This window comes from Rhyacophila brunnea, unplaced genomic scaffold (genome assembly GCF_057557595.1).
Source record: "Rhyacophila brunnea isolate RB1 unplaced genomic scaffold, BYU_Rbru_1.0 scaffold_11, whole genome shotgun sequence".
Lineage (NCBI taxonomy): Eukaryota > Metazoa > Arthropoda > Insecta > Trichoptera > Rhyacophilidae > Rhyacophila > Rhyacophila brunnea.
Window position 1 is genome coordinate 12,236,281 of NW_028232763.1, and position 12,240 is coordinate 12,248,520.

At 32.7% G+C, this 12,240-nt stretch overlaps 1 protein-coding gene across 6 annotated transcripts in view; it reads left to right on the plus strand.

The window, feature by feature from the left end:
- LOC147078361 (uncharacterized) overlaps positions 1–12,240 on the plus strand; it is a 693,462-nt gene that overhangs the window by 617,832 nt on the left and 63,390 nt on the right. For all 6 annotated transcript variants that reach the window (XM_085958890.1, XM_085958907.1, XM_085958920.1 and 3 more), the window contains one exon: positions 1,938–2,102. In XM_085958890.1, the coding sequence (XP_085815016.1) occupies positions 1,938–2,102 (165 nt within the window). The remainder of the gene's footprint in view (positions 1–1,937; positions 2,103–12,240) is intronic.

The following is a 12,240-nucleotide window of genomic DNA, read 5'->3' on the forward strand; positions in this document are numbered from 1 at the left end:
AATTAACTGACGCGAAAACAAAGGAATAGTTTACTTTAATCGGGTCTTGAAAGTATCCAAATGATAAGATACTCTCATAATAGTTTGACAGATGTTTACAGTGCAGTGCGGTACTAGCATATCGAGTATATAGAAAAAAAAATGAACGACATTACAATTATTAATTTGTGACAGATTTACGGATAGGTTCGGCAGTAATGAAATCTAAATATGATATCAAAATCAATATCAAAATAATTTATTTTGCACAACTAAGCCACATCCAATAATGTTGACAGGTGGTACTGCCACCGGGTATTTTTTGTAATATCATAATATTATCTCATTGTCTATGAAACTACGTATGTATTGTAATCAATACGCGAGTAACGCACGTATATATTAATAATTTAGTTGCTAGGACCCCAGACCCCTAGCAACCAATAATAGTGGATTGGATTACGGATTTCTTCCGAAATAACTTTACATACAAAATAGAATTAACTGAAAATGAATTTAATTCTACGTAAAGATGGCTAAAAGTATTAAAAAAATGCATTGGCATCGTGTTCTGATATATCCTAAAAGTTTCAAATGTCTAGCTAGTCGGGAAGTTAGTTAAAAATCGATTGCAAGATTTGTACCGGATAAACAACCACCGACAAATAAGAATACGACCTTATAAAAACGTTGTAAAATACTATCTTATATAGCCTGTAAAACGCATAAATTTACTGCCAGCAATAGTGTGTGAATTACACACAAAAATACTATTACTATCGTTTAATTGCGCATAATTCAGAAACTTTTTGATCCACGCATGCAGTCTTGCAACTTGTGCGATAAATACGTGTTTGTATATTTTGCATTCCATGGGTATGGTCGCGAAAATACGTACCTACTGCCAGCAATTAATCTATGCATCTGTAAATGGACTATTAAGATACAACCTAAGGTGGAAACGCGTTTTTTTCAATTGAGTACAATCCTAATACGTGTTTACATATTTTGAATTTCATTGTTATGGTCGCGACAATACGTACCTACTCCCAACAATTAATTCATGCACGTGTAAACGGGCTATTAAGTTACAACCTAAGGTGGAAACGCGATTTTTTTCAATTGAGTATAATCCTAATACGTGTTTACATATTTTGAATTTCATTGTTATGGTCGCGACAATACAAACCTACTGCCAGTAATTAATCCATGCATCTGTAAACGGTCTATTAAGATACAGCCTAAGGTGGAAACGTGTTTTTTTTCAATTGAGTACAATCCTACTACATGTTTACATATTTTGCATTTCATTGTTATGGTCGCGACAATACGTACCTACTGCCAACAATTAATTCATGCACGTGTAAACGGGCTATTAAGTTACAACCTACGGTGGAAACGCGTTTTTTCCAATTGAGTGCAATCCTATATGGATCTTGGCCGCATACTAAAGAAGTTCCTAAACAGTTTTTTTAAACGAATAATGGTTTTTAATCTCTTATTCAAGGTATTAAGACCATAGTATGATTCCAAATATATATTTGTGTGAAAAGCAGTGTGTAAAGTATTGTGAAACACGGAAAGCCGCGACCCCCAGCTTCGGAAGCGTAAATCGTTCCACTCAATCATGAGTCACGCTTACCCTGAATATATTATGTCAATGCACAATATTTACCATCAATCATCATTATGTATTGATATCCACATTTTTTAGATAATATTTAGTATTTAATTCATTACAATATTTGGGTGTTGGGTCCTGGTTTATGAAGTCTTATAAATACAATGCCTCAGATCGACCTCAAGCAAGAAATGGACGTTAAATGAAAGAATAACATATGACTGATGACACGTACAAAAGCGTTTATCACTCATATATACATTTTTCATGTCTCGCCTGTTTTCCGCTCAGGGTCGATTCTCAGCATTTGAATCTTAATAATACGGTGGTGTTTTAGCGCCAGACCTCGACCCCGTGTGGAAGCTCCAGGACCCGGGCTGCGACCAGGGTTACGGCTCCGAGAGGTCTCCCGAAGAAGAGTTTCCACCCTCTTTGCCCGTAGAGGAAGACTTCGAGGACCAGGACATTGACATCAGACAGATGTATCCGTTTATCAACGACGGTAAATTTTCACATTATATACATCACCCTTTTTATCTTGTCTTTATAAGACGCTAGTGGAGCGATTCATTTCAATAGTTCTTCATTACCCCATCTAGTGTTAGATTTTTATATCACGTGTTAATTTAAACATAGTATATCGTTATATCTGACGTTAAACTTTTTATCAATTTTGTTGCATAGTGGTCGCGTTAATTCAAAACCTCTTGTCAGTGTAAATCTTTAATTATTATGTACGTAAATCGGTGTAAAATAATCGATCAACACTCTTCGTTATATGTAACTTATAGGGAGGGATTAAATTAAATACTATCGTTTTTTGGAACTATGAAACATTTCTTTATCGAACTACATATTATTATATGGCAGTGGCGAGGGCACATTAAACTTTGTCAGTCATACTTATTTGTCTTCGTTGAACTAAGAATACAATTTGCAGATGATTTTGGTTTGTTTTTAAAACTGAATTAAACCCTGCCTTAACCAAACCATAATAGTTTAATCAGCGATCCGACAAAAATAGCTCACACTTTTTCAGTCATACTTATTTGTTTTCGTTGAATTAAGAATACATATTGCAGATGGTGTCAGTTAGTTTTTTTGCCCAAACCAAACCATAATTGACAAAAAATATTTTTCTATCTATAAAATATCTAAAATTATGTATGGTTTAATGTCATATTTTTAGGTATTATAAAATATTTTTTACTATTATCTAATACGGCTTCGATTAGGCAAGGTTTAATTGAATTTAAATAACTAACAAACTGTAGTTCAATGAACACAAATACGTTTGACCGACAATGCTTAGTGTGCACTATTTATGACGGATATTAACATTCTACTTCCACCCTTCACCGCTGTTATATGGCCATAGAATAACCAACTTGTCCGTATATTTAATTAAATAATTTTAATTTAAAAATACTTAAATAATAATTCAAATTTTTTTTTCGTGCGTAATCAAACTCCAAGACTTTAAATTACTGGCGAAAATCTTTACCTACTATTTTTTCATACATTCACTAAATAAAACAACTCTTTATAAGTATGACAAAGAAACATTGTAACACTTATTTACGTTACAGAAAGTTTGCCTCGTTCATTGAAGTAGTTCAGTTCAATATTAAATATAAAATACGCGAAATGGATTTGGACACTCACTTAGCAGCAATTCAATAAACGTTGAAATGAATTCTTTTCATTTACGAAATTTATTAATCGTCATGTGTATCGTCTATATTAAGCTTACTTGATCAACAATATTTTTTTCATTTATGGAGTAGTAATCAATTCTGATTATTCCCTTCTACTAACAATATTTTTTTCCTAACATACATTTTTCACACTTCACTTTTTTCTTTTAACAATGTTATATGATACTTGAATTGTATATACCAGCGGTCGGCAACCGGCGGCCCATATATGTTTGGCCGTACTAACAAAATATGGGACCAACGCAAATATAAACACCCCAAACAACTCACCCCGCGCAATACACTTGATCTTAATCGAGCGTATCATGGGGTCCTATGTTTGGTTGTGATACATAAATTATTAAGTATTACAATTTCCCAGACTATTTACATGAAAATTGTTCCTCCAAATGAATTTTGTTAGATGTGCCAGTCTGTTTATGTTTGGCGTAGTGGCAATCATATGTTGTTGATTGAAAATAGTATCTAATAATTATATTATAATATTGAAACAACATACTAAAATTTCTAAAATATAGCACTCATTTAAAAAAGAAAACATAACAAATAAAGATCCTCAAAAAATCAGTAAGTATATTTTACTTTAAAGGTAAAAAGTATTGATTTTTTATTAATTTCATAATTTTATTTCGTATAGAAATATCCCATTTAGGTACAAGAGGAGTTTGATAAGTTCGCCGAATGAGACAATAAGAATAGAATTTATTATATATTTTATATTTTTATTTTTCAATATAATCTCCTCGGTTATGAATACACTTCTTAGATCTATCGATTATTTTTTATATAAAAAACCTCGTAGTTGACAGATAATCGTGATTTGAAAAGCCATAATATAACATCGGAAATTTCTACATTCATACACTTGTATCGACGGAGGATTACGGTCCATTTTGTGACTTGTGGGATACCTTTGAATAAACACAAAATACACTCAACTTTTGTCGATTTCGCCACAGTTTACGCGTGTCATTTTTACGGTTCCCTTACACCGACACTTTACAATATAACGTAAAAGCACCCCCATACAAAAGACTTCTAACATTCATTTCTTCGCATTTATTACGGAACCTCCGTTCACAATAACGCTATACGTATCGATTGCTTTACCTCACATGCAAAACATACCCACTAACCTGCTTCAAATTTATGCTGATGGTTAAGCATGCCTAAAACTTGATGTATTTACATAGCTTTTCCTTGTGTTATTTAAACTTTGTGCTTTATCTCCGTTGCGCATGTATATTTTTTATCGACAGTGCATGTAAGTATATTTTTAGCGCAGCGATCAACAAACTTTCTATCCCACAGGGCTGGGATGGCGAACCTTATTCTGAAAGTGTGTCAATTTTTATATGAATTAAAAAAATATCTTATGTTTTTACACAATGGTTTGTTGTGTATATATATATATATCAAAAAGAATAAGTACTATATATATTCTTAATTTACACACGTATTAAACCAAATATATTTTTTTACAATTTAGTGAGAAATTTTTTGGTCTGGTGTCAATTTATAATTTTATTATAAAATCCTGCACATACTCCAGTCACACAATTGCGAAGGCGATGTTTTACTTTCGATTTGAAATAATTCATCTACGTAAATAGTTGTTCTCATTCATGTGTTTATTCCAACGTGGTCAAAATAGTGGTTAAACTATTTTGTTTATTGAATTAAACGTATCGGTGGATGCAGTGGCGGCTCGACGACTTTTAAGGTGGTGGGGTTTAGCCATTAATTAATAACTATACATACCTACCTATTTTCTCATATTATACATTATGTACTTATAATAATATGATTTTATTAATGAGGAAATGAGTAATGTTTCATAGTACATAATATAATTATCTGAGTCGTTACTTAATCACACTTAAAAAGCGTGCTTAAAAATATTAACTTAATTAATAATAATAATTATGACTTACCATTGTCAGTTTTAAACAACGACGTACAGCGAGCGATTTTACTCACCTATGGGTCATTTGATTCGCTCCCCAGTATGATAAAATAAATGAAATAATTATTTTAATCATCTAATTAAGTGTGTAAGTATGACAATGATAAAAATATCTGACGTGTATTTTTGACACGTTAACGATGTGGGGATGGTCTCCAAGAGCCCTTAAGGTAGAGCCGCCCCTGGGTGGATGAGTTCCGTACTGCAATTAATAATATTATTTTTTATTGACAGAAATACTACAACGGTATATCGATAAAAAAATATATTTTCCTATCTATTCGAAAAGCGATAAAAACAAACGTTACCGCATGAAGTATAAAAAACTTTACGAATTTTACATACAAATAAACAGATTTCGAATTTTTCCTGCGTGACACACTAAAATGGTTAGTGTAATACTGTAATATGTGGCCAGGATATGCGGCAAAAATAAAAATCGAAAAATCCTAATAGTCCCTATGCGAACAAGAAATAATGTAACTTATAATTATTATCCACCAATATACGGCAAAAAGGGGAATGAGTGGATAAGGAAACAGACAAGGGTTTGCGATGTAATACAGTTTATTAAAAGCCATAAATGGAGATGGGCTGGACACAGCTCGAAGAAGAAGAAGAAGAATCGTTGGACAAATCTAGTCATCCAGTGGTATCCAAGAAGTACAAAACGTCCGCAAGGTAGACCTAGAGGCCGCTGGATCGATGAAATGATAAAGTTCAGCGGAAGTACGTGGCAACGCAATGCACAGGACCGAGAGAAGTGGAAGCAGCTTGAAGAAGCCATCATCCAGCAGTGGATAGATTCAGGCTGATGATGATGATGAAGATACGGCAAAATAGCATATTACAGCGATTCGTGACATTCCAATCATATCGATCTTTGAGTTTTAGAGAAAATGGGGGATCACATAGGAAAACTTTATTCAGGCTTCCATTTTTTTGTTGTTGATTATAATATGTAATATATTTCAACATATCTACGCTTATATCCACAAACATCTGTAAATACAATGAATGCTTCGCTACACTTTCGGAGTGTTTCTATATCGGAAATATCATTTAACATTTTTTTTGTTCAATAAATAAAACCATTAATATCGCCGATGTCGATTACACTTTTTTCCCGAAAATTTCTGCCATCGTCGAGAATATTTCTGTGAATTCTTTTCATCGAATAAATGCTGCCAACCCACCCACACGCGCTTAACTTTTTTCGCGAACTATTCGATAATATTTTCGCTAATGCGTCCAAAAACTAAACAATTTCTGCGCTTCTGCGTAACGTTATAAATCTCTCTCCGACGTCCAAAATTGCCACACCGTGATATACCGCCAATATAATAATATCTCTATGTGGTTTAATCCCTTATATGAGGTCGAAATAGTTTTTCTTCTCTACCTAAATCTTATTATAACACACATAGACGACATCATTTTATTTGAAGCAAAACTTCTTTACTTGTGGTATCGTAAAATCGTCTGAAGGAAAAGAATATGATACCAAAGTTCATCATGAAATATTTTATAAAGTATTAGGTTGGCATGATACGTAAAGAAGTGTTCGATTATTTTGTAAAATAACCTGAAAAAATAAAGACAAATTTTAAATATCGAACATTTTTTGAAACAATTAAAATGATTTCTTATGTCAGATCAATAAATTCTAAAATACAAATATGTAGATACCCGTATTTTTTATGTACTTCGGTGTGAGATTAATATGTTTTTAGGCCTAAAAACCTTATCTAATATATATTTTATCATATTAATAGGTGTTATTAGTATTCGAACTTGTGCTTTGCTTCGTATTATAACACGTTTCAATTACGCAGTTAATTTTCACTTTAATTGTCATTATAAAGATTTACTTCTGACGTGTGCAGATTGTATTTACATTTTTTTTTTATAACAAAAGTAATCATAATCATATTATTAGTTAACGAGTGGTATATAAACCATGTTTAAAGTTGGTCTTGTCTGATGAAAAAGTCGCAGAGTATGAAATTTCTAACGAATAAATAATGTCCAAATGTGGTCCAACTAATCACTCTAAAGCAGTAATGTTCAACCTTTTTTATCAGTAGAGGTGATTTATTCATTTTATATTGCCGCACAGGGTACAAATATTGCGGATAATGGTAATATATTCTCTCCAGAATCTAGGGATATTATTATTTTTAATTCAATACGTGAAATGAAGACGTGCGTAATGACGAGAGGTGGAAGTAGGCTGTTAAGATTCGACATAAAAGTGCACACTAAACTTTGTCAACCATACTTATTTGTTTTCATTGAACTAATAATACAATTTGCAGATGGCGCTGGTTAGTTTTTTAAACTCAATTAAACCCTGCCTAAACCAAACCATAATAGTTTTTATATGGCTATCAGCGATCCGACAAAAATAGTTCACACTTTTTCAGTCATACTTGTTTTCGTTGAATTAAGAATATATATTATGTTGGTTAGTTTTTTAAATTCATTTCAGCCCTGCCTATATCAAATCATATTGTATAAAAATATTCTTCTATCTATAAAATATCTAAAATGATGTATGGTTTGGAGGCATAATTTTAAATATTTTATATATAAGCGAATATTCTTTTACTATTATATACTATGGGTTGGATTAGGCAGGGTTTAATTAAATTTTAAAAAACTAACAAACACTATTTACACACTGTAGTCTTAGTTCAACGAAACTGCGTGCGAGTAATATCATGTCTTTAAGCCGACAAAAATCGAATTTAAAACAAATTTTTCTTTTACAAAATTCTTCTTGAAACATACTTTCAAATTCTTTATGTTTCGTTTGATAGATACGATTCATGTTATATACGTCTACTTTGATTTTTAGCATCTTAAAACGATGACGGTTGATAACTTCACATGATTAAATTGTTCTTAACAACTTACCGCTTTAAATTAATGATGTCAAACTTGTGTTGACTCACGAAAACGTTTTTAAAAATCAAATTGATTAGTTTAGCGTAATTGATTATTACAGCGCTTCACTATCCCCTCTCTCTTCCCCTAAAACTTCAGTAAGACGCCGAGAATCTGGAAGTATTTTCATACAGCCACTGGAGTTGCTGGATCTCACCACGTCGTCGTCCCTATGACTTTTCAACGCGTATATGCTATTGATTCTTTCTACAATTTTCACAAGACGTAGTCTTTAGATCATTATATTTTTTACTGTATCCAGCTCATTACAGGTAATTCACAGTCCGTGATTTAAAAGACCACCATAGGTAGTCTATTATCTTTCTGAATACCTTGGTAAAATTAATTAATCTGAATTATAATAATACTTATATCAAGTCACATACTTTACTGAGGCATAGTTATGTCGGTCACTATAGATAATTATTGTATAGCCAAAAATATACGTGTGAATGGTTTTTTAACTAAATAAACCAAACAAAAAAGGGTAACAAATTTTAATTAAACCCTCACGAGTGTTGCCCAATTCAACGCGAAAACAAAAAGAAGTTAGGAGCCGTGAGGCCGAATAGTTTTACTGATGAAAAAAGTTGTGATTTGGCATCCCTAGAGGAAACTTTTTTATTAAAATTTCCCAACCAGCACAGCGTCCATTAACGAGCCGAGGCGAGCTTTCGAAAGACTCACTGCTAACAACTTGAAAGCTGGATTATCTTCGTTACAACGATAAGAAGTATGATAACCAATACACCAAGCTTTCGAGTCGAAGAAAGCTCTATTGCCGACCACAAAGTTGTGGAGAGGCCAGGTTAAGTTAGCGCGGCCTACGCTGAAAACTTGTTATCTAGTATTCTGAAAGATACCTCGTTCTGTATTCATTTAAAGTTTCTGGGTAGTGAAAACTACATAAATCAATAAGGTAGTTTGAAATGGAAAATTGTTATATGAAATAATATGTACTTTATTATAATACAAAGTATTAGTGTATTCAAAACTAGAACATTATTATTATTTGTTGTTTTTTTTTCTTAGTAGAGAATCGTGTTAAATAGGGATCCACCTTTATAAACTGTAAAAGAAACTACAAAAGCCTCCACCCCGACGAACATCAACTGAGTTATTGTCATTTGAAAACCTATGATTTGAATGTTGTATTATCAAAAACGGAACAACGCCATTTTCCAAACCTGAAATGGAGATGTTTTCTATATACTTGTGTGATAAAAATATATGACGTTTGTTAATCTTTTTAATGGTGTTAACTGTCAACAAATATCCAAATGATACGTGTCTCGCTGCGATACGCCACGAGTGCAGGTACACAGCTCAATGAGGTCACCTGTACCTCGATCGCGCGCGAGAGGTGACACGCGGCGAGTACAAGTGGACGGCTTAATGAGGTCACATGTATCTACCTGGAATGCACGCGACTTTTTATCAAATTATGTCATCTGTCACAGAGACAACGTCTCTTTAAAGCGGACGAAACTGGTTCAGTATAATAATAATAAATAATAAAAGAGTAGAATTAGTTACATAGGTACTTGTAGAATTAGTTACATAGGTACTTGTAGAATTAGTTACATAGGTACTTGTAGAATTAGTTACATAGGTACTTAGCATTGCGTTTTAATTAATTATTGATTTTTGGTAATTCATACTCTTGAGAGAAATTTATTCTTATTTTTATTTACAACCTTTTTACAACGTTTTTCTTAGCTGGTATTCTTATTTGTCCGGTGGTTCTTTGTCCGGTACAAATCTTGCAATCGATTTTAACTAACTTCCTGACTAGCTAGACATTTGAAACTTTTAGAATATACCAGAACACGATGCACGAATGCATTTTTTTAATACTTTTAGCCATCTTTGAGTAGAATTGAATGCATTTTCAGTTAATTCTGTTTTGTATGAAAAGTTATTTCGACACCATTATTGGTTGCTAGGGGTCTGGGGTCGTAGCAACTAAATTATTAATATATACGTGCGTTACTATGGAAATCAATATGACATGTCAAAATGACATTCCAGTATTATTTCCATCAATTGCAAATTTTTTTGATCGTTTAAGCTAGTCAAGTCAAGTTTATATGATTCAACAGAAAATTTAAAAGCGTTGTATATAAAAAGTTCTTTTTATCTTGTAATTATTAATTGATTATTTTTGTTTAAATTTATGTCTGAGGATCGATTCATCTTAATAATTCGTTGACGACACCAAAAAAATCCCCGGCCCCTTGTAGATAGAAAACAACGGCACTTTTTTATCCTGTATCTGGAAGTTGAGAGAAAACTAAGTGGTCCTTAGCACACAAAGTTAACCTCAAACCAGGACATACGAATCTATTAGTATTAAATCACAATCTGCACACATTCCAGTCCACACGAGTCCTAAACTCGAGGGGAAAAGTGAAAAAACGACATACCTACCTTAAAATCAACAAAAAACTGTATTCGTCCTCAAGCAATCTATTTTTAGCTGTCTTTCATTATTCATTACCAAAAATTTTTAATTCGACCTTGTTTGATGAGTTTGTAGTATCTCAGCGACAAAGTGTCTGTCGGCCAGCAAAACGCTTCGTAGTTACATTATGCAAATTCAGTTTTCAGACGATAGGAGCGTTTTTTAATTTATCACTCTCAACCTAATTGTTTCGTTAGAGCTTTAAGGTCGTCCGTTGTTTTGTGCGTAAACAAAACAGCGTGTTGCAGTGACAAAGCTTCAAAAGCCGCCTTCTTTGAGCGCGAGCTTTTGAGTAATTAAGGAAGGTATTTTCAATGCGAAGGTTCTAAATCTCAATTGTGTCATGACACTTCAAACAAATGACCACGCAAGGCTCTGTTTAGAATATAATTTATCAAAGCACCGAACAATGAACCCCCAAAATACCCTTTCATATAGTTGTAGTATTAAAATATCCTCCAGGTGTTTAACGTTGGACAATACAGATTTTTATTACAAATTTAATAGGACCTACATAGTTTTAGTTTTCCTTTTATTCCTTTCATTGATTTAGGATCCTAGAATTAAAATGTTCTTAAAATAATACAACTGGAATAAAATTATAAATATTATGTAAAATTTCCATCAGTTTATATTTTACGTATAATTTTACAATATTTCTGAGCTTGTTCCAAATTACGTATGTACATAAAATATTATATTTTGATGTTTTAGTAGACATTGTTTTATTTGGAGGACGACATAATATGATAACGGCTCCGTCATGGTGATTTTAGTACCCGTTTTACGTGATCAACACTATATGCACCGGATAGTTTTTAATTTTATGTACTACGAATGAAGAAAATTTGAAATGTAGCGTTATGTAAAAGTTTTTATTTTTATATACCGATATGTAGTACAATGTTGAAAATAACGCATTAAAGTACAGAGAGAACTTAACATTTTTATCGATACGCCTGCAACTCTAACGAACTGTTCCGGGTGACAGATGATAGAGCAAAGATCACCGTGATGGTGGTCGACCTCCGATAGGGGATGACACGATAAGATAAAGACATACACGGTTTCAATTTTTCGTCTTAACTGTGTAATTTTTTTGGTTAATAAACCAATGATAATCAAAACCACACACTATCCATTAAAGCAGAGGTTATCAAACATTTTCTTCCCACGGCGCCTTTTATGTCCTTAACATTACTAATACAATTCAGCTAGATAGGTAAATCCGTTGTTCACGTAGTTTCTCAAATATTGGAATCAAACTAAACACACCTAGGCAACGTGCCACATTTAAGTTGTGTGGCTCAAACTATCGCTTCATAGTACTTTTTTTCGTCTCAAATTTTATCTATTTTACCTACGCTTACTAAAATATTTCCCTATTTTAAATGGATACACGGATAAATGGATTTTTTAATGTCTCAGGCGAAAAAAATTGTTGATTTCGCGGAATCTACTCTCAAAAGTTATATTATTTGCATTAATTCTTAATTTGCCACCTGCAAACAACGTCTCACCTCCTAACCATAATATGGAATAC